This window comes from Ranitomeya variabilis, chromosome 1, assembly GCF_051348905.1.
Source record: "Ranitomeya variabilis isolate aRanVar5 chromosome 1, aRanVar5.hap1, whole genome shotgun sequence".
Taxonomy (NCBI): domain Eukaryota; kingdom Metazoa; phylum Chordata; class Amphibia; order Anura; family Dendrobatidae; genus Ranitomeya; species Ranitomeya variabilis.
Window position 1 is genome coordinate 709954646 of NC_135232.1, and position 23710 is coordinate 709978355.

At 48.3% G+C, this 23710-nt stretch overlaps 1 protein-coding gene and 1 long non-coding RNA gene across 5 annotated transcripts in view; one reads left to right on the forward strand and one right to left on the reverse strand.

Annotated features, from left to right (window-relative positions):
- Positions 1 to 4915: 4915 nt before the first annotated feature.
- Positions 4916 to 23480, reverse strand: VRK1 (VRK serine/threonine kinase 1). Of its 4 annotated transcripts, none has more exons than XM_077267362.1 (13): positions 23337 to 23480; positions 20051 to 20226; positions 19269 to 19324; positions 16817 to 16886; positions 16649 to 16736; positions 16102 to 16210; positions 15899 to 15991; positions 14545 to 14677; positions 9308 to 9428; positions 9014 to 9072; positions 8368 to 8543; positions 5455 to 5530; positions 4916 to 5093 (listed from the first exon to the last, which is right to left on the reverse strand). In XM_077267362.1, exons 2-13 carry the CDS (start codon positions 20214 to 20216, stop codon positions 5014 to 5016), a joined length of 1227 nt encoding a protein of 408 aa, XP_077123477.1. In that variant the 5' UTR covers positions 20217 to 20226; positions 23337 to 23480; the 3' UTR covers positions 4916 to 5013. The 4 variants fall into 4 exon arrangements, with proteins under 4 accessions (XP_077123477.1, XP_077123475.1, XP_077123473.1 ...); XM_077267360.1 differs by having other exon boundaries at positions 23304 to 23480; XM_077267358.1 differs by lacking the exon at positions 23337 to 23480 and adding an exon at positions 23158 to 23306.
- LOC143778157 (uncharacterized) overlaps positions 23421 to 23710 on the forward strand; it is a 50952-nt gene continuing 50662 nt past the window's right edge. The window contains exon 1 of the long non-coding RNA XR_013216484.1: positions 23421 to 23478. This is a non-coding gene — a long non-coding RNA (uncharacterized LOC143778157). The remainder of the gene's footprint in view (positions 23479 to 23710) is intronic.

Here is a 23710-nt window from a genome sequence, read left to right on the forward strand (position 1 = left end):
ACTTTGAAACACAGGTAGTGGAATCTTTAACATTCAGTAGTCAAGTATCTCCCCGCTGCGCCTGTAAATGTCAGTCCAGTTTTTTCACGGCTGTGCGCACTGATTAGAAACAGCGGGGGATCTCGGGAGTACGACTACAATACCGGTAAGGACACTCGTCTTTGCGGCACTACTCAAGTGATTCTTGGAATGTATTACCCTGCTGTTTTCTAATATTTACACACAACTGGAGTCATCAAGAGCTGTAAATGCAGTCGAAAAGGCAGTTCTCCAATGCGGTGAGAAAACGCACGCATGTAGAAACGCAGAAGAAAAAAAGATAAAGAAAAAAATGTAAACTGTCAATTTCCATATTTTATGAATTGTATTCACCAAAGATGGGAAATCTACGGTCAACCCCACATCGGGACGCCGAGCATTGGACACTGCAGGAAATCAACCACTGTCCCATCATATGATTGATGTCGGGTGTGGGGCGGGGGCAAGGTCAATTTCTATAGTGCACTGGCTTTTTTCAGGTCTCCAATAAAGCTGTAAGCATGACCACCGATGTATAGAACTCCTAAACCGCCACTGATCTGTAAAGCTAAGTTCACATACATCCGACTTTTCTGCAGCCAATCCAAACCAAACTCTGGATTTTGGAGCGGATTTGTCTGCAGAAGTTGTTGGTAAAAATCTGCAAAAGTAATGACATGATGTGGAGGAGAAACAAAAAAAAAAAAAAAAAAAAAAGGTCCCCGCGACTGCATGTCTTGCGGCTGTTCGACAGTCGCAACACATGCAGGGATTGCCCAACAAACAAGAAATCAATCCCTGCATGTGTTGCGATTATGTGACACATGCAGCCGCAGGGACTCGAACGTATTCGAGTACGCAGAAGTCACTTGGTTAGCACCAGAGCATGCAGACTCCTTATCTGAACACAGCCACTCATCACTATTACGGATCTGATCGGAACATCTGCCAAACAGACGCTAAAGGATTTGTCCGGGGTGAGGATGCATACATGATCTGCTGGTATCGCGCACATTCCTTATTTTAATAACTAGGATACATGAACGATACCTAGCAATGGCACAAACCTCACAGCAGGTACGTGGAGATTCAACGTCAATGACACTCGCCTTTTGATGCAGAACCTTTATAGCCCAAGGAGGATGAAATTAAAGTATCTGGCCGGATACTATACAGACAAATCAGGGTAACGCTGCTGTCACAAACAGTGTCTTGTGGTCCGATACATGGACCAGCCGCGGGTCTTTAAACCCAAACTCGCCTCATTTCTGTCCATGCGGCTGCAGAGTTCGGGTTAGGACACCCACAAACGGCTCCTGAATCATAGTTTGCAAAATACGGATGTGTGAAACTGGCCTCTGTTATAACATCTTTCTGCAGGATGCCCATTACGTATAGAACGAATGCTTCCAGATTTGTGGTTTTCTAGACCAGATTTTGAGGAGTTGAAGTCCTTTCATTACATGGACATGAGGGGACTTCAAAGTGATCCACAGCCGAAACATGGCATGCACAGCGAGACAGAGGCGCCCCCACCTGAGGCCGGCGGTCCGTGTACGGATCGCAGTGCCCGATCAGGCAGTGGGATTCCCAACCTCATATGCATCCACGAGACCCCCCACCATATTGGCACTATAGTCTGTATATGGCCTGTAAAATACACCTGTGTGAACCTGACTTAAAGAGAACAGCATAGGAAGCGTTTTCCCTCCTTAAGAAGAATGCGTGAGAAGAGTCTTCCTCAACAGAAAAACTGCAATGGCATGTGATTGTCTCAAAGTGGTATCACTGCATTATATTGCATCTGTGATGGGGCTCTGAGCAGTCAGGAGTTAAATCTCCAAAAAAATAAACAAAAATAAAAAGCATAGTTACTTACCGATAACGGTATTTCTCAGAGCCCATGACAGCACTACCAGAGAGAGGGGATCCGCCCTTCAGGGACAGGAAACCTACAGGATAAAAGGGCGGTACCTCTCCCCTGCATCAGTTTGGTTTACAGAGCATCGGAGGTCCTCCAGGTTAGTGACAACAGGAAAATATACAATGTTATCATATTGCTTAACAGGTGAACACCGTGTCTACATAGAAAAACACACTTCATACAAAAGAATGTGCTCACCGCACACGTGATGAGGGGGGAAATAAGCAGGTGCTGTCATGGGCTCTGAGAAATACCGTTATCGGTAAGTAACTATGCTTTTTCTCAGTCCCCCATGACAGCACTACCAGAGAGAATTGCAGAGATTATTGCTTAGGGAGGGACCACAGCCTGCAGAACCCTTCTTCCGAAGGTTAAGTCAGATGAAGAGGCTAGGTCTAAACGGTAGTGTCTAAAAACGGTTGAAGGTGAGGACCAGGTGGTCGCCATAGCCCTTGTAGAGTGGGCCTTCAGTCCCTCTGGAACGGCGTTCCCGGTGGATGAGTACGCCAAGGTTATCGCGTCTGTTATCCAACGTGCTATAGTGCCTTTAGAGGCACTTTAGAGTCCCTTCCTAGGTCCCTGGAAGCAGAGAGACCCTTCCTTCCTATGCCGTTGGGTGGATTCTATATACTGAACTAAACACCTTTTCACATCTAATGTGTGGAATTTTTCCTTCTTATTTCTAGGGTCTGGACAGAAGGAAGGATTATTTTCTGAGACCTGTGGAATCTGGACGCTACTTTGGGTAGATAGGCAGGGTCCGTTTTTAGGATAACCTTATCATCCAAGATTTTTGCAAAGGGATGGTTTGCAGACAGGGCTTGGAGATCACTTATTCTGCGGTCCGATGTCAGGGCTATCAGGAGGGCAGTTTTAAGCGATAAGGGGTATTGATTCTATAGGCTCAAATGGGGATTATGTTAAAGCTGATAAGACTAGGTTCAAATCCCAAGCTGGTACCCTGTGTATAGTTACTGGTCTAGATCTTGGGGCTGCTCTGATAAACCGTGTTACCCAAGGGTTGGCCGCTATGTTTTCACAGTACAATGACTCCATTTTTAATTTCTGGTTTCTTACATAAGCGTTTAGCTTTCGTAAGTTTACTATTGTCCGGAAGGACCCGTCCGGCTTTGGAACTAGAAATAACGGGGAGTAAAATCCCATCCCTCTCTCCAGAGGGGGGACTTCCTGGATGACAGCTTTGTCTATCAGTTTTATAATTTCCAGTTCTAGGGCCTCTTGTTGTTGAGGGGAGGACCTCAGCGGGGTTACCACGTAGTTTTGGGGAGGTAGGTAGAGAAAATCTATTCGAAGCCCGAATCTTATCAAGTTTAGTATCCAAGGGCTGGAGGAAATTTTCTCCCAGGCCAGTAGGAACTGAGATAATCTCCTTCCCACCCCCTGGGGGAGTTGTTACTTGGGGGGGGGGGGGGTTCTATCCCATGAGAAATTACCGAAAAGGAACCCCTTGTCCCTGCTTTTCCCTTCATCCCCTCTGCTCTGCTCCCTCGGTGGTCTTCTAAAAAATTTCCTATTCAGAAAGGGCAGTTTAGTGAATGGTGGGGCCAGATTAGGGAACCCTTTTTGTTGTCACCTGCTTTCTGCAAGATATCATCCAGGGTCTCTCCGAATAGAAACTTGCCCTCGCATGGGCTTGAGCAAAGCTTTTGTTTAGTTTGTAAGTCACATGGCCAACTCTTCAGCCTTTTCACACAGGGGGCAGGTTCTATGTTTTATTTTCCCAGTTCTTTTCCTTGCCTAAGATAAACGGAGAAGAGGGGACCCCAATTACAATAGTGAACTTTCACGAAGATCACTCATCAATCTGACGCAACCACAGGTACCGGTTCTGGAGGAGGGGTAGGTTCCTGTAGAGTAAGATCCGTAGGCGGTAGCTGGTTAACCACGCTGGAGCTTTTGCTGCGCTGCGTGGAATGGCTGCTGGACCTAGAACTCCAGGTGCCATCAGTTCGCTTTTTTTGTATATCCGGTTTTGCTAGTTGGTGGTGGCGGCGGTTGGAGCTACTGGTCGCTGTCCTCCATGGTATCTCCTTGGGACGGCATGCAGCAAGGAGCTCTTTAACCTACCTCTTTTTAAAATTTGCGCCTATTATTAGCCCCTCCCCCTGTGGCTGTGTCGCTGGGGGAAGTGCGATCCTCTTTATTTTTTCCCGTGAGCATGCGCACGCTGCCAGGGACCCAGAAATGCTTATGTATAGATCCGGGGCGGCGGCCATCTTGGTGCACCTCATGCACTCAATGCGCATGCCCCGAACCGGAAGTTTGTTACCATTTCCTGTGGCGGCATCCATCTTGGAACTCTTCATGTGCGCCCGGTCTCGGGAGCCCCTATCTCCTATCTGGAGTGGCAGCTGCGCTCCCCCCAGCTCACGCTCCAGACCCCTCGGTCCCAGCAGTGGCAGCTTCGGACACCGCACCAGCCGTGGCAGGGGCATCCCTGCTGCCAGAGCTCGGACTGGCCGGCTCCTCGGTTTAAGCTTTGGAACAGTATCAGGTACCGACCTAGCAGGTTCCCAGTCAGGGACAGGAAACCAAACTAATGCAGGGGAGAGGTACCGCCCTTTTTATCCTGTAGGTTTCCTGTCCCTGAAGGGCGGATCCTCTCTATCTGTGGTGCTGTCATGGGGGATAGATAGACAGATCGAGATAGACAGAGACAGATCGAGATAGACAGAGACAGATCGAGATAGACAGAGACAGATCGAGATAGACAGAGACAGATCGAGATAGACAGACAGATCGAGATAGACAGAGACAGATCGAGATCGACAGAGACAGATCGAGATCGACAGAGACAGATCGAGAGACAGATAGATCCATATTTTTGTATTTGCTTTTGGGGACTTACGTTCGCCCCCTCTGAAGGCTCGGTGGGCTCCTGACTGCCAAGAACCCTGTCGTATATTTTATTCCATTGCATGAATGAAGGATACTACTACAGCCAGACACAGAGACCATTCATAAAACGTTTATTCTCAAAGATAATGTACACCTGAATATTATTTCCCTACATAACATAAAAACACATGTAAAAAAACCACATGACAGACTTATTGTTTCTTCCCTCTTCCGCGTCCTCTTCCTTTCGGTGGCGGCTTTGGAGAAGTGGCGGCAGCTTTTGGAGGGCGCCCTGTACAGGAACAAATTTGAATATGGAGGTTAGGAGTAGTAGTTTGTCAATAGATAGACGCAGCGACTGCAAAAAAAACCTACAGCATGTGCGAAGGGAGTTTTGCACTGGATTATCCCTGCCCATAAATCCAGCCCTGTGTATCAGTCCATGAGTACAAGGGTCCTCGCACCCTTGACAGCCATTGTGGTCAGAGCTCACCATGGACAGAAGATATGAAGACTGCCAAACCGATGACGCGCTGCCTCCTCTCCACAATAGGCAGCGCCGGACATGGGAACGTGTGCGGCCCCCAATACTCGCCCATCATCAGACTTACCAAGTCCTAGGAGCAGGAGATAAATGTGCATTTGTTCCTCACCTCTGGGAGATTTCTTTTTCACATCCTTTTCTTCCACCTCTTCCTCCTCGCCATCAGAAGCTTGCGGCACCTTTCTCTGCAAGACAAAAAAAAAACAAAAAACAAAACAGCCCCATTACTAGTCATAGATTGCACCTCACAGAAGGAAGAAAACAGAGTTAGAGGGCAGCGACGGACAGTTGGCATTAGAGGCAGATTTCTACCTTCTGGAGGGGAGCAAACACTTAAGCAGATCCGGAGAAGAAGAAGTCTGCCGTATTATGAGGTTAGTTACAAATGTCGGAAGCCGTGTATGCAGGATGCACTCACATCTGAGTCTCAACGCGACATTTCATGTTCCCCATTTCAGGCACATAGTTCATTGGAAGTGACGAGTTACCACACCCGCAAGAAACATGCAAAAATAGGAGACGGAGGGAACCGCAGACAGCTGCGATCCTGATCAGCGCTGATCTCCAGATGTGCCGGGGACAGGTGAAAAGACACGATCTGTCACTTACTGGGCTGCTTGCTGCAGTTTTAATAAAAAGCCCTGTTCTTTCTGCCACAGATCTAGCAGTGCTCCAAATGCTGAGCCCTGCATAACCCCGCTCACACCACTGATTGGCAGCTTTCTCTGTACACTGTGCATAGGCAGAAAGTTGCCAATCAGTGGTGTCGGCGTTATACAGAGCTCTTAAATATGGAGGACGACAGGGCAGCAGGTTCATTAGACCGCTGGTAATCTCCTGCTCATAAAACTGTGATTTTATCAAAACTGCAGCAAGAAGCCCAGTAAGTTACATCACTGGAATCAGGGTCTCCGACTCTACAATGTGTAGCTCATGACCACAGTGACATCCTTTCCAGACAACCCTCTACAATAACTGGATCATCAGGGGTATCACCTAGAAACTGTAAGACCGGGGGATTTATCCAAGACCCCGGGTTCTCTGTTCAGTAATGAATTAGACAAAAAAAAAAATAAAAAAAAAAATCACAAAACGGCCTTGTCAGGAAGGAGTTAAATGGACACACTAACAGGAAACGAAAGCAAGAAATCAAAAGAGCGTGAAAATCATCCACTTCTTATGGCACTAGCGTACTACTCCCAGCACACATCTGATCAACCTACGGAACGAGATGTAGGTCTCAGACCACACGTCTTCATGGGTACCCCTCCATTCTCTGCACGTCCTCACAGGACACCCCCACATACCTCATAGAACACCCCCCCCCCCCCCCAATACTCTGCACTTCACGGGACCCCCCATACTTTGCACGTCATCATGGGACCCCCCCTCATACTCTGCACGTCATCACGGGACCCTCCCATACCCTGCATGTCATCATGGGACCCCCCCCCCTCATACTCTGCACATCACGGGACCCTCCCATACCCTGCATGTCATCATGGGACACACCCCCCCCCTCACACTCTGCACGTCCTCACAGGACACCCCCCCCCTCCCCCCGCATACTCTGCACGTCATCACAGAACCCCCCCGCATACTCTGTATGTCATCACGGGACCCCCCATACTCTGCAAGTCCTCACAGGACAACCCCCCCATACTCTGCACGTCCTCACAGGACAACCCCCCCATACTCTGCACGTCATCACGGGACCCCCGCATACTCTGCACGGCATCGTGGGACCCCCCCCGCATACTCTGCAAGTCCTCACAGCATATCTCCAGCCCCCCCCCCCCGCATACTCTGCAGGTCCTCACAAGACCCCCACCGCCCCGCATTCTCTGCACGTCATCACAGAACCCCCGCATACTCTGCATGTCATCATGGGACCCCCCTCAATATACTGCACATCACAGAAATTCTCCCCCCCCCCCCCATATTCTGCACGTCATCACACATTACAGAACCCCCCCATACTCCATCCATGACGAGGGACACCTTGCTGTCCCCCCGCTGCTCTTGCCGAGGGCTGGTCTGTACACGTACGTAATTCCTGTGCCCTATGAGCAGTTACAGATCTCGCTCTCCCTGAGCATTGCTTTCGGACAATTATGTGGAATGACGCCGGTCTGACAGTACGGACGGCAGCTGTATGGCCACATTGCTGAAGGGGATAGGTGGTGAGGGGGTGGAGAGCGCCATCCATCTCTCACGGAAGGAGCGCCGCTTGCAGATTACCATCTAAACCCTGCTGGGCTGAACAGATTGGATTGATAATTACATACAATAATGGCGATGGGCAGGTAACCCTCAGCTGGCACCAGGCGGCCCCCCGTGGGAACTCCCATATGCAGTCTGCACTGATGGAGAGCATTAGGTCGGTCTCTTCTGCCGCTGCACGGGCCTGATTATGGCCGGCGATGACTTCGAGGTTAGCGTGTCAGCAGATCTGTGATGCATTAGTCAGGAATACGCACAGACAGTTCTCATTCCGAGACCGGCTCATTACTGCACCGGCCTAATGGAATATTCCTCCGCTCTGCGCCGCTTGTTACCAACGTTCCTCACCTGCACAATAGGTGGCATTGAAGCCACCACTATGGAAAGCGTAAAACACTGCAAAAGCCTCAAATCAAGCGGACAAATGATAAAAGAGGACGAGGCAGCAAATCTGATAACTAGCCCAGACTATAGGATGACGCAAGAGAAAAGCAGGAATAGGACAGCGATGGCCATCAGACGTGACTGAACGCTCCATCCTAAAATCGGGCACTTTATGCCAATATTGACCTGTAATGTCAGGCACAACCCAAGGGCCGGGGTGACCAAGATTTTGTGTTTTAAATCTTGGGCAATTCCTTTAAGGACGTTTTAACAAATGGGTACAGAGGAGAATTTTGTAGAAATACACAGATGGGCCAACAATGAATTTCTCATGGCCGGCAACCTCCCTTCAAGGGATACGGATCGTAAGGTCTTGCAGCATCGATACCAAATTAATCGCAGGTCAATTACATACCTTCCGGGATTTTACAGAAACATCTCCGTTCTGAGTGGAGGAGAAGTCCAGTTTTCCGTCATCCTTGGCACCCAGAGCTTTCAGTCCCTGCAGGAGGATGTCTCTGAAGAGCTGATACTGAGGCTTCGCTGCATAACCCAGGGCTGCAACGGCCTCCATGTATCTCCCCATCTCATCTGCAATTACCACACACAGATTTCCATTTAAGGCAAGTAATGGCAGTATAGTCAGAATATTATTATTAATAAATATATATATTTTTTTTAATTTATTTATTTATTTATTTTTTACAAAAAGTGGTAAGGGACTAAAAGCTCAGCAAAAAAAAAAATTGCAATCATGTCGGTAAGGATACTGACTGGACTGGTGGAGACAGATTGTTACCAAGATTTTACAATAGCCCCTGTTGATAGGATAGAGCATGAATTAGAGAGAGAATCAGGGTCTGCAAAGACTTTTTGGAAAAGTGGAGAACATGCTCAAGCTCTGCAGAGACCCCATTCTGGGATAACTGGTACCCTTTTCACTGGGTGCACATGATAATGAGACAGGACTATCAATAGAAAGGGAGAGAAATTAAATACAAATCAGGACCACCTCTTTATTGCCCCATACTAATTGGCTAATGACCACATCTCAGACCTACCCGGCCTCTTTTTGCCTGGAAAACACGTTTCTATAAGTGAGGGAACGTCATCACAGTATCTAAAGAAAAAAAAAGGACACGCACTTCAATAGGAGCAAAGTTGTAGTACACAAGAATGGCCACTACCCCATATATGGCGCTGTGGTGGTCGCCGTAACGGAGGGCCATTGACAACTGGAGGTGCTGCATGCTGGACCCCCCGCTGAACTGATGCCTCATCATAAAGGTCAGCATCGCAATCCCAGACATGTCCTTTAAAGGGTTACGGTTTAAGACCTCGGTAAGAACAGGTACCTCATTTTTGAGCTTGCGACATAGTTGGGGTCCGTCAGTTTGTCTTCCCATGGAAGTTTCCCGCACAGCCACTGGATCATGCAATAGCCGAGAATTTCCAAGTCTCCTCTCCTGGAAGGATCTGAAGACAAAGAGCAAAGTCTGTGAAATGCCAGGTGGTGCCATTCAGTGACAGCAAGCAGGAAACATTCAGAGCACAGGAGAATCAAGGCACCCATAAGCGAGACAGCTGAGAGCCGAACCAAGATGCTCTCCAGACCCCACAACACATGGACCCTCTGCTCAGCTCTGTATGTGTAGGCGAGGCAGCCCCCGTACACGTTGGATGGTCCTGGCGACATTAGCATGGGGCCTGTAGAGGACGCGACACCTCTCCTTATACACTATAATGGATGACTGCTCAGTGTTGTGCCGTTCCTCTGTTATTCCTCCTGGAAATATGTGAATCAATTAAATTTCCAGGAGGAACAGAGGAATTGCACAACTTAAAATTGTGAAAAAGATGCCCCAGAATGGTAAAATCAGGTATTAGCCAGTGATGAGCGAATATACTCGTTACTCGAGATTTCCTGAGCATGCTTGGGGGTCCTCCGAGTATTTTTTAGCGCTCGGAGATTTAGTTTTTATTGCCGCAGCTGAATGATTTACATCTGTTAGCCAGCATAAGTACATGTGGGGGTTCCCTAGCAACCAGTATCTCGAGTATATTCGCTTATCACAAGTATTTGCGCAACAGACCAATCCGTAATGGCGACAGGTGCCCTTTAACCTCTTCATGCAGCCTGCAGTTCATGTAGATCACAGTCAAGGTGTGGGGGTATAGAGTCGGCCCAGGTACTGAGTCCGCTCCATACACCGCAGACGAATGCTGTAATACATAGCTGCAGATTATTATTTGCACTGGTGTGCCCAGCGGCCAATCCCTGACTGTAGGCTGGCTGTCTCATTTGGTATTACCACACCTGTGTAGTCGCCATCTTTACTTGGGGCCCGCTGCACCATGAGAGTGCATTTGATTTGAGGCCTAGACAGGTAAGCACCTTTGCCTGTTTTTCTGTGGTGTTTCTTCTAGAATAGTGGAGGTTTTTTCCTCTTTTTTTCCCTCCTGTTGTGGTTTTTGCTGTTAGACTAGGACTGGCAAGCGTGAGGACCCGTGACGTGGGTTGCCAGCTTATGTATTGTGGCCATAATATTAACTAATACCTTACATTTTTCGATATGTTCTTGTGCACTTTTTTTACTTTTACTTTTTGAGGTGCAGTTGGGCCCTGATGGCTTTGTATGTTCTGGCCTCTGTTCACACAGGACGCATTAGGCCATGTTCACACAGTGCGTTTTTTACCGCGGAACCGCGGCGGTTTTGCCGCTGCGGTTCCGCAGCTGTTTTCCATGCAGGGTACAGTACACTGTACCCTATGGAAAACAGGACACACTGTGCACATGGTCCGGAAATTTAAAAAAAAAGCCGCGCTGAATAGCTCCCGGAAAAAAGAAGGAGCATGTCAATTCTTCTTCCTGAACCGCAGCGGTTCTGCACCCATAGACCTCCATTGTGAGGTCAAAATCGCAGTAAAACACGCAGATCAAAAATATATCTGCGGGTTTTACTGCGGTTTGATGTGCAGAACCGCAGCTGCAGGAAGTGCGGGGAAGCCGGCGGAAGTGCGGGGCCGGAAGTGCGTGGGCGGAGTGTCGTTCCTGAAGACTGTCATCATGGAGGCATACCGTCGCATGGGGATCGATGTCGGGCGTCTGATTGATCTGGTATGTCTGTGTGTCCCCATGCGACGATAGTGCCTCCATTGTGCCAAGTCGCCGTATGGGACTACTACTCCCATCCGGTATTAGGATGGGAGAGTTGTCCCTGTGTCCAGCGACTTAGCACAATGGTAAAGTTACACAAAACACACACAATACACATACATGACACACAGTACATACAACACATAACACAGAGTATATACTCACCAACAGCACACTTGTAGGCGAAGCCCTCGATCCTCCAGGAAAAAAATCACAAAATAAAAAATCAAATCCATACTCCCTGTCCGCAGAATCCATAAAACGAGTGTCCCACGCCGATCGGCTGCTCTCCGGCGATACACTGCCAGGAGCTAAGCTCCTAGCAGTGTATCGCGAGAGAGCCGGGGTCAATGACCGCCGGTTAACTCGCTCGCGCATGCGCAGTGACACACCGACAGGAACTATGGCTCCTGTCAGTGTGTTGCTGCAGCCGTGGAGAGCAGACATATCTCTGGATGTGTCTGTTCTCCATGGAAAATCTTCGTGGGATACGTGGCACTTAAATACGTGACACGTGTCACTTATACGTGATACGTGTCACTTAAATACGTGGCACGTGTCACTTATACGTGATACGTGGCACTGAAATACATGGCACGTGGCACTGAAATACGTGGCACTGAAATACGTGGCACGTGGCACTTAAATACGTGGCACTTAAATACGTGGCACGTGGCACTGAAATACGTGGCACGTGGCACTGAAATACGTGGCACGTGTCACTTATACGTGATACGTGGCACTGAAATACGTGGCACGTGGCACTTAAATACGTGGCACTGAAATACGTGGCACTTAAATACGTGGCACTTAAATACGTGGCACTGAAATACGTGGCACGTGGCACTGAAATACGTGGCACGTGGCACTGAAATACGTGGCACGTGGCACTGAAATACGTGGCACTGAAATACGTGGCACTGAAATACGTGGCACGTGGCACTGAAATACGTGGCACGTGGCACTGAAATACGTGGCACTGAAATACGTGGCACTGAAATACGTGGCACGTGGCACTTAGGCTATGTTCACATTTGCGTTGTGCGCCGCAGCGTCGGCGCCGCAACACACAACGCAAAGTAAAACGCAGCAAAACGCATGCACAACGCTGCGTTTTGCACCGCATGCGTCCTTTTTTTGATTGATTTTGGACGCAGCAAAAATGCAACTTGCTGCGTCCTCTGCCCCCCGGATGCGTGCGCTGCAGTGACGCATGCGGCGCAAAATGCGGAGCGCTGTCATTCAAAACACGTCCACTCATTTTGGTGTTTAGTCCCAAAATGGAGGATGGAAGAAGAAAAGGGTTGGACAAGGAAATGACATCATTTCTTTTTTTTTTTTTTCCCCCCCCCACTGCAGTAAACTTTATTTCTGTCAAACACAGACAATCTGCAGACAAAACTGCATCAAAAAACGCACTAAAAAACGCACTAAAAAACGCACCAAAAAACGCACCAAAAAACGCACCAAAAAACGCACCTGCGTTTTCTGCAGAGACCTGCAGTTTCAGTCAGGAAAAAAAAAGGATGGAAATCCTGAACGTGTGAACATAGCCTTACAGTTAGCACTGGTCAGCCCGCCACATGGCGTTACTAATAGGCTAGGATCCAGTTGCTGTGCATACTCTGTGTGAACATTGCTGCAGATTATTATTTGCACTGGTGTGCCCAGCGGCCAATCCCTGATTGTAGGCTGGCTGTCTCATTTGGTATTACCACACCTGTGTAGTCGCCATCTTTACTTGGGGCCCACTGCACCATGAGAGTGCTTTTGATTTGAGGCCTAGACAGGTAAGCACCTTTGCCTGTTTTTCTGTGGTGTTTTTTCTGTAATACATAGCTGCCTGAGACAAGAGTGATCAGCACCAGCAACAATCCTTGCTGTGAGTCTCATAGCGATCACAGGCACTAAAACAAAAGATCAGTCAGTCTCAAAGCGGTTAAGTTCTACTTTGGAAAATTATAGGGGTGTTTTCTAATCCTAAAGAGCAATGATTGAGAATCTGACTTCTGGAACCCTAATGAAATGAGTGGGGCTGAGCTGCAAAAACAGGACACAACCTGAGGACAGGAATTGCGTTTTTTTTTTTTTTTTCCTTGGGGGGGGGAGGGCGAAAGCATCCGTGATCTTCTCCTGTACAACCCCTTTAATTGCTCCACTAAGATTAGTAGAAGAGGTGCCGGAGGTAGGAGGTGGATCGCCGGCTCTGGTCTAGACTACTAACGGAGCCGCAGGGATCTTGTTACTTACCTTCATGAGATGCCATTCACCCACATTTTAAAGCACTTTTTTTGGTGCCCAATAGCAGGGGATTTTGGGACTCTAAAAGCAAGTCCTCAGCCAACGTTCAGACCTACATATACAGTAATGACAGTTGGGCAGCCATCTCGCTGGTGAAACCTTCGCTCCTCACGTGAATGGTTTGGGTTGGATGTTTTTCACCAGCCAGATAAAGCCCAGAAAAATAAAACTAGTTTTCTCCATCAGTCTGGAGAAATGCGATTTCCAAGAATCCAAAGGATGTGACACACGAGTGCGGTGCCAGGAGGATTTACATACTGTATGTAGGAGGCCTAACAAGTTGTTTGGACAGAAATACAAATTACTTCGGCAATAACAGCCCCCCACCCTCCGCAGCAGAGCAAGTGAGCAGCCGAGCCAAGCGCCTCAGTGCCACGATTGTGAGGAACCGCAGCGGACTCCAGAAGGGTGGCCTGTCCGGTTTCCTCGTAAGCCACAGGTACTAAAGTCATTATCTAAGTTAATTAGAATAATTAACAAAAACACCTGCAAAGACTTCCTAAGTGTTTAAAAAGGTCACTTAGTCTGTGTCAGTAGCTCCCCAATCATGGGGACGACTGCTGACTTAACAGATATCCAGAAGGTGAATTGTGCCAAGATAATTGAAGTCAGCGATTCTTAAGAGATTTGGAAAGTTTCTCCAGGTGTGGATCTGCGCCATGGTGCTCTAGTATTATTCACTCTAAAAGTTGACGGCCATCTCCTCTGCGTAATACACGGACAATTTTCACTATGAGTGCGGAGGCAAGGCCCAATGTTTTAGCAATCAATGTCATGCTCCATCGTGCGTTTTACCATTTTTTGTATTCAGTTTATACTGAGAGTTGGATTAAGCTCATCACAATATGTGGGTCTGTGTTTTATTGCAACATATTACAGCAAATGAAGCGTGGCAAAGAGTCGGGCGTGAGAAGTGTCCACCCTAGGCCGTCTCTGAATGCTCACAGTCCAAGGATGCAGCCGGTCTCTACATGTTGGATTACCGCCATCTATACCTAAAAAGTCCATGTACATTGGTCCCGACACACAACGGGACCATCATATGGGACTACATTCACCGTTACGCCGTACTTTGCCACATATTCTCCCACCAAGACTGGGAAGGAGAAATCCATTCCCATAAATCTACTTACTAACGCCTTTGTGAGCATCGATGCTTGTGAACTCGATGGTGCCATTGTGACATCTCCTGGGATCTTCTATATACTCCTTGTGCACTCCCTCTGGACTGTATCTGTAGGCGAGGCCATAATCCACCAGGAACACCTGAAGAGGTAAGAAGGAATAGTGCTGTAATAACGGAAGAGACCGTATAAATAATGGGAAGCGTCCTGGCCTGCAGCCGACTGACGCCTCTGTACATTTGGCTACTCGGGAAATAAAGTAGCTGGGGGTTAACACCAGATATTCAATGCAAACTCTGCAGAAGAAAACGAGTCTACAACCTCCATGTAGGATATGGTCATGCAACCAAGCAATTCTTCGCTCTGGGTAACAGAAGGGCTCCCAAGTTCGGCATCCTTCTGGACGAGATCTGCATGCCCTACTGTTTGTGACAAAGGTCATGCGACCAGAGATGGCTCTACATTGCAGAGTAATTCGGGGGAATGCAGTCACATTGTGACACACAGGAACCATACAAGAGACAGCCACAAGATATCCAATTGGTCCCAACTTGTCACATTGCACTACGGCTCAGTCACCGTGATCTATGGCCACGGGACCAGTGTCGCAGCCAAAGCCACCATGTAGCTCCAGCCTTAAACCTCCACTCATATATTAGTGTTGGCAGCACACGCAGATATTGATGGATTCAGCAGACACCCTAAGGGCACAGTCAGATGGACAATTAAATGGGGCCGAGATTTATGCCATAAACATCCAACTGGCCGGCGGCTCTCCAGACCGGAGTATGACAGTTGCATACAAATACATGACGCAGCTACCCTCAGGTCAGGAGAGCCACAGGCCAGTCCATGCACTGCGTTTCCATCTTGATCCGTCTGTGTCCTAAAAGTATAGGAGGTGCAGCATGGACAGCTGATTGTCAGGGTAGATGGTGCTCAGGCAGATCTGATTTCGGACCACCAACTTGGAGATAAGCTGTCAGCAGTGATGTCTATGAGTAGTGGAGTGAGGGCTCCTGAGACGTCTGAAATAGGTGATGGCTGAAGCATTGTTTGTCAAGAAGCCACCTAATGTCTATGGGGGCCATTAGGGTTGTTCTAATGGATTGGCAGAGACCAAAAGTGTATATACGTGTGATACCTTTGTTTTTGGAAATTGCATTGACAAAAATGGAGTGAATTGCCCGTTACTGCTCTCCTCCTCCCCACACAAACTCAGTAAGGGTGCATTCACAGGGCCATGTTTCACGGTCTGCACTACGGCCGCAGTGTCCGGAGCTATGAGGCCGTTCCGGTCAGGAGACCCACAGTTAGGTCAGACACTGCGGCTGTGACATAAAATACGGTGCGTATAACATACCTGATCTGGATGTTTATGATGCAGGAGAAGGTTGGAGGCTTTAATGTCTCCATGGACGTATTCATGCTCATGTATATACTCCAGAACATCAATCTGAAAAAGAAAACGCACCATAACATGGGATCATAATACAAATGAAGATGCCAAAGAATAAACCGCATTGTAGAAAGGGATGAAATGTAACGCAAGGCCGTGGTACTGACCAGTCTCAGTCCTAACTGCAGCACAGTTTGGTGGGAGAATCGCCTGGAACTCTCCTCGAATATTTTCTGCAGATCCTTCCCAAAACGATCCATTACCATAAACCTGTAGCTAAAAGGGAATTTCACATTTATTAAAAACTTGCCCTCGTTATACCCTTGTGCAGCTAAAGGCCGGCCGCAACGCCTGTGATCTGTCTCTACCGCCGGAGATGGATTACCCCTGACAGCAAGCAGAGGATACGAGGCTACACAGAAAGGCGACACAGTGGGAAACACTTTGCAGTGATTTTTTTTGGTCCAAATAAAGTCATTTGCAGTCTTGTTATACACGATATTGACCATCAGCTGAGCCTACGCAGCCTGAAAATGAGAACATTTTGCTTACACCCAGAGAGAAACGCTGCAGTCCATGAACTTCAGGGGTTACTATGTATCGGAGCCCTGACAATCTGATATTGGTCACAGCCTTAAGGACGAGATGCCTGGACAAGACTTAAGAAAAAGCTGACACTTTATTGATTCTTTCGTGCGGTCACTCTTAATTTACCTTTTTCCATTTTTGCCATGGAGCCCAGAGCCCCAATATTTGGGTACGCCAAGGTATTTTAATTTATGACTGCTCGTCCATTTCTGAACTAGAAAAAAAAAAGAAAATAACTTTACTTTATAGCGAGGCGTTAAACATGTACATGATAAAAAGGGGTTACCTACTTACTCATGTCAGGTTTGGCAGCTCGCATGTAAAATTTGAGTTCAGAGAAGAGAGGTCCATTCTCGCTCGGTTCCTAAGGTTAAAAATACAAATATATTATTTACTGCGGCTTTTTGATGAATGCAATTTCCTCGCCAGTATCCTGAAATTGCCATCTTTCCCCAGAATAGCACCAAATGCTTTACTACAAGTAGGCGATGATCGAGGTTGTGTTACCCGACCCTGAGCAGAACCTCCAGGGTAATATGTCCTTAGATGAAAGGAGATCATACATGACAGGTGTCCTACATATATTCTATATAATGAATATGATGTTAAATGGTGACCCCATCATGTGAGATTGTACACGATACCCCCTACATGAAAAGGCAGACCCGATGGGAAGGGTAGTCGGACTAGATCAATACCTGGTCAGATACCACCCATCCAATGAGTATTGTCAAAAGACTGATCGCACAGCAGCTCACCCAGATCCTACCACATTTCTGCAGGGTTGTCAACTCTCCCATATCCTACTACATTTCTGCACATGCCCACTGACGTCATCGGGTATGGTTTTACCCGCATGCGCAGAGTGTACCGACAACCATAGGGGAAGTGAATATTCCGGCACACAGTTTCCGGGACGCGTGCGCCACACAAAGTGGGATACCCGGCTCCGATAGTATTTAAACTTGTGAGACTGAGCACAAATATATCCCCCTTTTTGAAAAAGTTGTCACGCGAAACGCGCGTCAAAGGGGCCAGCAGAGAGATGCACGGCCACTGCCTTTGATTATGGGTAAGCAGGATTAACCCCTTATGGGAACTTATATGGGTATGAGGCATTGCTGTGATCTTTGTGTGCTTATTTCAGCTGATTGCTATTGAATTCTCTGATGTTATATTATTGATCTGGCTCACCCTCGGGAATATGTGACCTTGTCTCTTTTGCTGCACCAGTTTGTCTCTTTGACTTCCTTCTTTTCTGTGTATTTGACATTGTCTGTTGGATTATTGGTAATAAAAAATGTTGTACTTTTTAGTATTTTATGGTGGTTTTTTGTACTCTGTTTCGCTATGTGTATTTACATTTCTGCAGGGTTGTCAGCTCACCCAGATCCTACCACATTTCTGCAGGGTTGTCAGCTCACCCAGATCCTACCACATTTCTGCAGGGTTGTCAGCTCACCCAGATCCTACCACATTTCTGCAGGGTTGTCAGCTCACCCAGATCCTACCACATTTCTGTAGTGTTGTCAGCTCTCCCACATCCTACCACATTTCTGTAGTGTTGTCAGCTCACCCAGTTCCTACCACATTTCTGCAGGGTTGTCAGCTCACCCACATCCTACTAAATTTCTGCAGGGTTGTCAGCTCACCCACATCCTACTACATTTCTGCAGGGTTGTCAGCTCACCCAGATCCTACTACATTTCTGCAGGGTTGTCAGCTCACCCAGATCCTACTACATTTCTGTAGGGTTGTCAGCTCACCCAGATCCTACCACATTTCTGTAGGGTTGTCAGCTCACCCAGATCCTACAAAATTTCTGCAGGGTTGTCAGCTCACCCACATCCTACAAAATTTCTGCAGGGTTGTCAGCTCACCCACATCCTACTACATTTCTGCAGGGTTGTCAGCTCACCCAGATCCTACTACATTTCTGCAGGGTTGTCAGCTCACCCACATAATACTAAATTTCTGCAGGGTTGTCAGCTCACCCACATCCTACTACATTTCTGCAGGGTTGTCAGCTCACCCAGATCCTACTACATTTCTGCAGGGTTGTCAGCTCACCCAGATCCTACCACATTTCTGCAGGGTTGTCAGCTCACCCAGATCCTACCACATTTCTGCAGGGTTGTCAGATCTCCCAGATCCTCCAGATCCTACTACATTTCTGCAGGGTTGTCAGCTCACCCACATCCTACTAATTTTCTGCAGGGTTGTCAGCTCACCCACATCCTACTACATTTCTGCAGGGTTGTCAGCTCACCCAGATCCTACTACATTTCTGCAGGGTTGTCAGCTCACCCAGATCCTACTACATTTCTGCAGGGTTGTCAGCTCACCCAGATCCTACCACATTTCTGCAGGGTTGTCAGATCTCCCAGATCCTACTACATTTCTGCAGGGTTGTCAGCTCACCCACATCCTACTAAATTTCTGCAGGGTTGTCAGCTCACCCACATCCTACTACATTTCTGCAGGGTTGTCAGCTCACCCAGATCCTACTACATTTCTGCAGGGTTGTCAGATCTCCCAGATCCTACTACATTTCTGCAGGGTTGTCAGCTCACCCAGATCCTACCACATTTCTGCAGGGTTGTCAGATCTCCCAGATCCTACTACATTTCTGTAGGGTTGTCAGTTCTCCCAGATCCTACCACATTTCTGTAAGGTTGTCAGATCACTGGGCGACTACTTTTTCGTTCAAACATAATTATGCAGCAAATAATGGCGGCCAACTTACCACTTTAATGACGTAAGGAGCATCAGGTCCTACCGTTTTGGAAGAATTTTCATTTGCTGTTGTGCAAAAAGAAAAGATGTTAGAACTTGGTGTCCCACTATGGTGAGATTTATGGCTAATATTAGAACAAAATGTGGCCCTAAGCAATAGTGATGATACATGGTTTATGGGGGCAGGCTGATCGGCCCCCCCAAGAAGGAAACAACTTGGATTTCAAAATGATTAATCTTTACTCCACTGGAGGGGGATGTGTGGAGGCAGCATGCATTTGTTTCGCAGACACAGGATAGGCCAGGGCATGTTGAAATCCAACATATCTGATCCTTCTTCCCTGCTGTCCGGAGAGAATAGGGACAGCACTGTACACACTAAGTAGTTGGCCACTTCTGCTGAAACCGGCAAATCTGGCCAACTTATATGAGCAGATCTGAACTTTAAAGGGTTTGTCCGGTGCCACTCGCTTCCACATCAGGAGGTGGTGTCGATAGTGTTGGGTCCACACATACCTGCAGGGACACAGCCACCCGTCCTGCTAACCTGTGGGAGATGCAGTGTTGTCCTAGCAAAGAAACTTATGTGACAATTGGGGTCACTGTCTGGAATTTGAGGGTGTACAGATCTGATGAGGCCAATACTGATCTCTATATAGACTGTGCACCAAAGCAAAAAAAGATGGAGGCGCTAAAAGGGGGAGAACAAGCCGCCTATGACTCTGTACTCCTCTGCCTCCATCATACTGAAGAGCTCGAGTGACTCGGCCAGAATAACAGCAAACATCTTACCAAGGTAAAGACGTCCAAATCCACCCTGGCCGATGGGCAATCCCAATTTCCACTGCTTTTTTGCAGAATCGGTGAGCACTTCTCCTTGTGGAAACTCCTCGGCCAGCTTGTATTTAGCGGGGGCCTTCCTGGCAGCAGGTGCCGCCCCTTCTTTCTTACGAGGCATGGTAGTTACTCTGCAAAAAAACATTAGAAATCTGAAAGTCCCAGCAACCGGTTCCAGATCATAATGGCAAATAACAGGTCTAAGAAAATTAGCCAATCACAGGCCTCAGTGATCATATCATCCCTTTGGTTCCAGCGTAGACCACAAGGGTAGCCTACACTGAATCTGGGGGGGGGGGGGGGGGGGGGGAGGAACGTGACCGCAGGGGGTTACGGCTCAGCTATGACTTCTTAGACCATGAATGGAGCACAGGCTGAGTGTTGGCACCTCCGATCCTTTCCAGACCGATTACTGGGATCCATTCTCTTCTGGGAACGAGGGGAGGTTGCAGCAGTGTGACCCTCCATGACCAGTAACTAATCACCTAATCCCAGCACCAGAGGTTATCGTCAGATTTAGAGATTGACCCTTTTAAAGGTACTGTTACACTAAACGACTTACCAACGATCACGACCAGCGATACGACCTGGCCGTGATCGTTGGTAAGTCGTTGTGTGGTCGCTGGGGAGCTGTCACACAGACAGCTCTCTCCAGCGACCAACGATCAGGGGAACGACTTCGGCATCGTTGAAACTGTCTTCATCGATGCCGAAGTCCCCCTGCAGCACCCGGGTAACCAGGGTAAACATCGGGTTACTAAGTGCAGGGCCGCGCTTAGTAACCCGATATTTACCCTGGTTACCATTGTAAAAGTAAAAAAAACAAAACAAAAAAAACACTACATACTCACATTCTGATGTCTGTCACGTCCCCCGATGGCGTCCACAGGGTTAAAACTGCTTTCGGCAGGAGCGCTTGCTAATGCTGCGCTGCTGCCGAGAGCTTCCCTGTACTGAATGTGTCAGCGCCGGCAGTAACAGCGGTGACGTCACCGCTGTACTCTCCTTTATGGCCGGCGCTTTACAGCCGGCGCTGACACAGTCAGTGCAGGAAGCTCTCGGCAGCAGCGCAGCATTAGCAAGCGCTCCTGCCTAAAGCAGTTTTAACCCTGTGGACGCCGGGGGACGTGACAGACATCAGAATGTGGGTATGTAGTGTTTTATTTTTACTTTTACAATGGTAACCATGGTAAATATCGGGTTACTAAGCACGGCCCTGCGCTTAGTAACCCGATGTTTACCCTGGTTACAAGTGAACACATCGCTGGATCGGCGTCACACACGCCGATCCAGCGATGACAGCGGGTGATCAGCGACGAAAGAAAGTTCTGGACTTCTAGCTCCGACCAGCGATATCACAGCGGGATCCAGATCGCTGCTGCGTGTCAAACACAACGAGATCGCTATCCAGGACGCTGCAACGTCACGGATCGTTGTCGTTCTCGTTGGAAAGTTGCTCAGTGTGAAGGTACCTTAAGTCTTTTTATGCAGCGTGTGAATGGGGGCTGCAGAAACAAGAAACACATAAATTACTTATGGAGATTTCAGTGCATATTCTGTGGACACAGCGCCCAATAAGCCCCATGAAACCAGTCTGAAGTACCAGACCTATGTTACTCCTCCTTGAAAGCTAAGACTAAACTGACAACTTAGTCCTCAATCAGACATTTGTTATTCAGAGACATGTTCTGTGTTTTTAGGGATATCTCATGACCAACGTGGCCCGTACGTGGATGCCATCCGAGTGGTGCCTGTTTTTATTCTTTAATGATTAGGAAAAGCTTGGATATTTTTTTTCTATTCGCAAATGAGAAAACTAGACGAAACTCTGATTCCAAAAAAATGGAAGTCACTGACTGTACAAGCAAAGGACCAATAAATCCACTGCTCCCAACGCGAGGTTACGGCAGCTACAGACCAAGACAGCCACCTCAGGAGACGCCCCACTGGCAAAGGAAGATCAGATGCAGCTTTTCAAGTGAATTACACAGAAAAGATTTTTTTTCGTTTTTTCTAGTTTTACTACAAAAAAATGTCACATGTGATAGCAGCTCAACACCAAGCTGCCAATATATCTGTACATTTCCAAAAGGAACAACATAAGATCCCACAATGTAGACCAAAGAGAAGATGCTCCAGAAGAGGTGTCATACGACAACCAGTGACTGCAACGCCCGATGGAGGCAGAGAGACGCCCAGGAGGGTTGATCGTGATAGCGCCCCAAACCTTAGTCATGTGACAGATCCTCCAGGAGTCTGATAGTGACAGCACCTCAAATCTTAGTCATGTGACAGATCCTCCAGGGGGCTGATCTTGACAGCGCCCCAAACCTTAGTCATGTGACAGATCCTCCAGGGGGCTGATCTTGACAGCGCCCCAAACCTTAGTCATGTGACAGATCCTCCAGGGGGCTGATAGTGACAGCGCCCCAAACCTTAGTCATGTGACAGATCCTCCAGGGGGCTGATAGTGACAGCGCCCCAAACCTTAGTCATGTGACAGATCCTCCAGGGGGCTGATAGTGACAGCGCCCCAAACCTTAGTCATGTGACAGATCCTCCAGGGGGCTGATAGTGACAGCGCCCCAAACCTTAGTCATGTGACAGATCCTCCAATTAGTCCTGTGCCATCAGGTCACATGACTACATCATTCGTGGTCCGAACTGATATCAGAGGTGGTGACAGACAATGCCCTGCAGCAACCGGTGGAGCGGGAATATCCCTCTAACTGGACCCACGTACATGAAATTCTGGAAATCACCGTGGGAACCGCACCGGCCAGCTGTGATGTCAGCCAGGATGGGAATGAAGGCGGCGGTAACATTTAACACCTTCCTGGCCCCTTCTGCGTCACTTCCGATCCCAGACAGCGGCACGGAGGAGACGCGATCCCTCCGGTGCCGTCATTAATACTTTGTCTTGCTGCACAATATAAAAAAAAAATCAAGCAAAGAAGCGCTGTGTGTTTACAGCATGCCGTAAAGGACATGGCATCACGTGACCGAAGCAGCCAATCATATCCCGCCGTAATGCGGTCACTATGGGCATCAGGTCTCAGCACCTAATGTACGCGGGATCCCGAGCCATACACGTCCACAGCACAGAGGAGTCCACAGCACAGAGGAGCGCACACTAGTGACTGCTGCACACACCGCCTGGGCCGGAGCCCCCCACATACACAGCCGGGGCCGCACTACTAGTACTCACAGCAGCTCTCTGCTTCGGCGCGGGAAACTCAACTGTGCAGCAGCTCAACCTCCAGTGCGCGGCGCGTCTGCAGACGTACGACGTCCTGACGTCACTGTCACATGACCCGCGCTTCAAGCTGAAGCCGGGGAGGGTTTCCCGCCAATGAGTGTGAGGACTGGACGAGCTTGAGAAAGTGAGTCAGCGGCTCAGAGGGAAACCTCAGCGTGAGGGGAGCGGCCCTAAGGGCGGGGTCCCGGCATATCCCCCCATGTCAGGGGCTGTACATACTGCGCTGGGCTAGAAAACGCAAGACTGCTGAGCGAGAACAGAAGGAGCGCAGACCCCCCCTAACTAATAACAGCTACAAACCACCTATAGGACTGTGCACACGCTGCGGATTACCCTGCAGATGTGTACCACGTTTT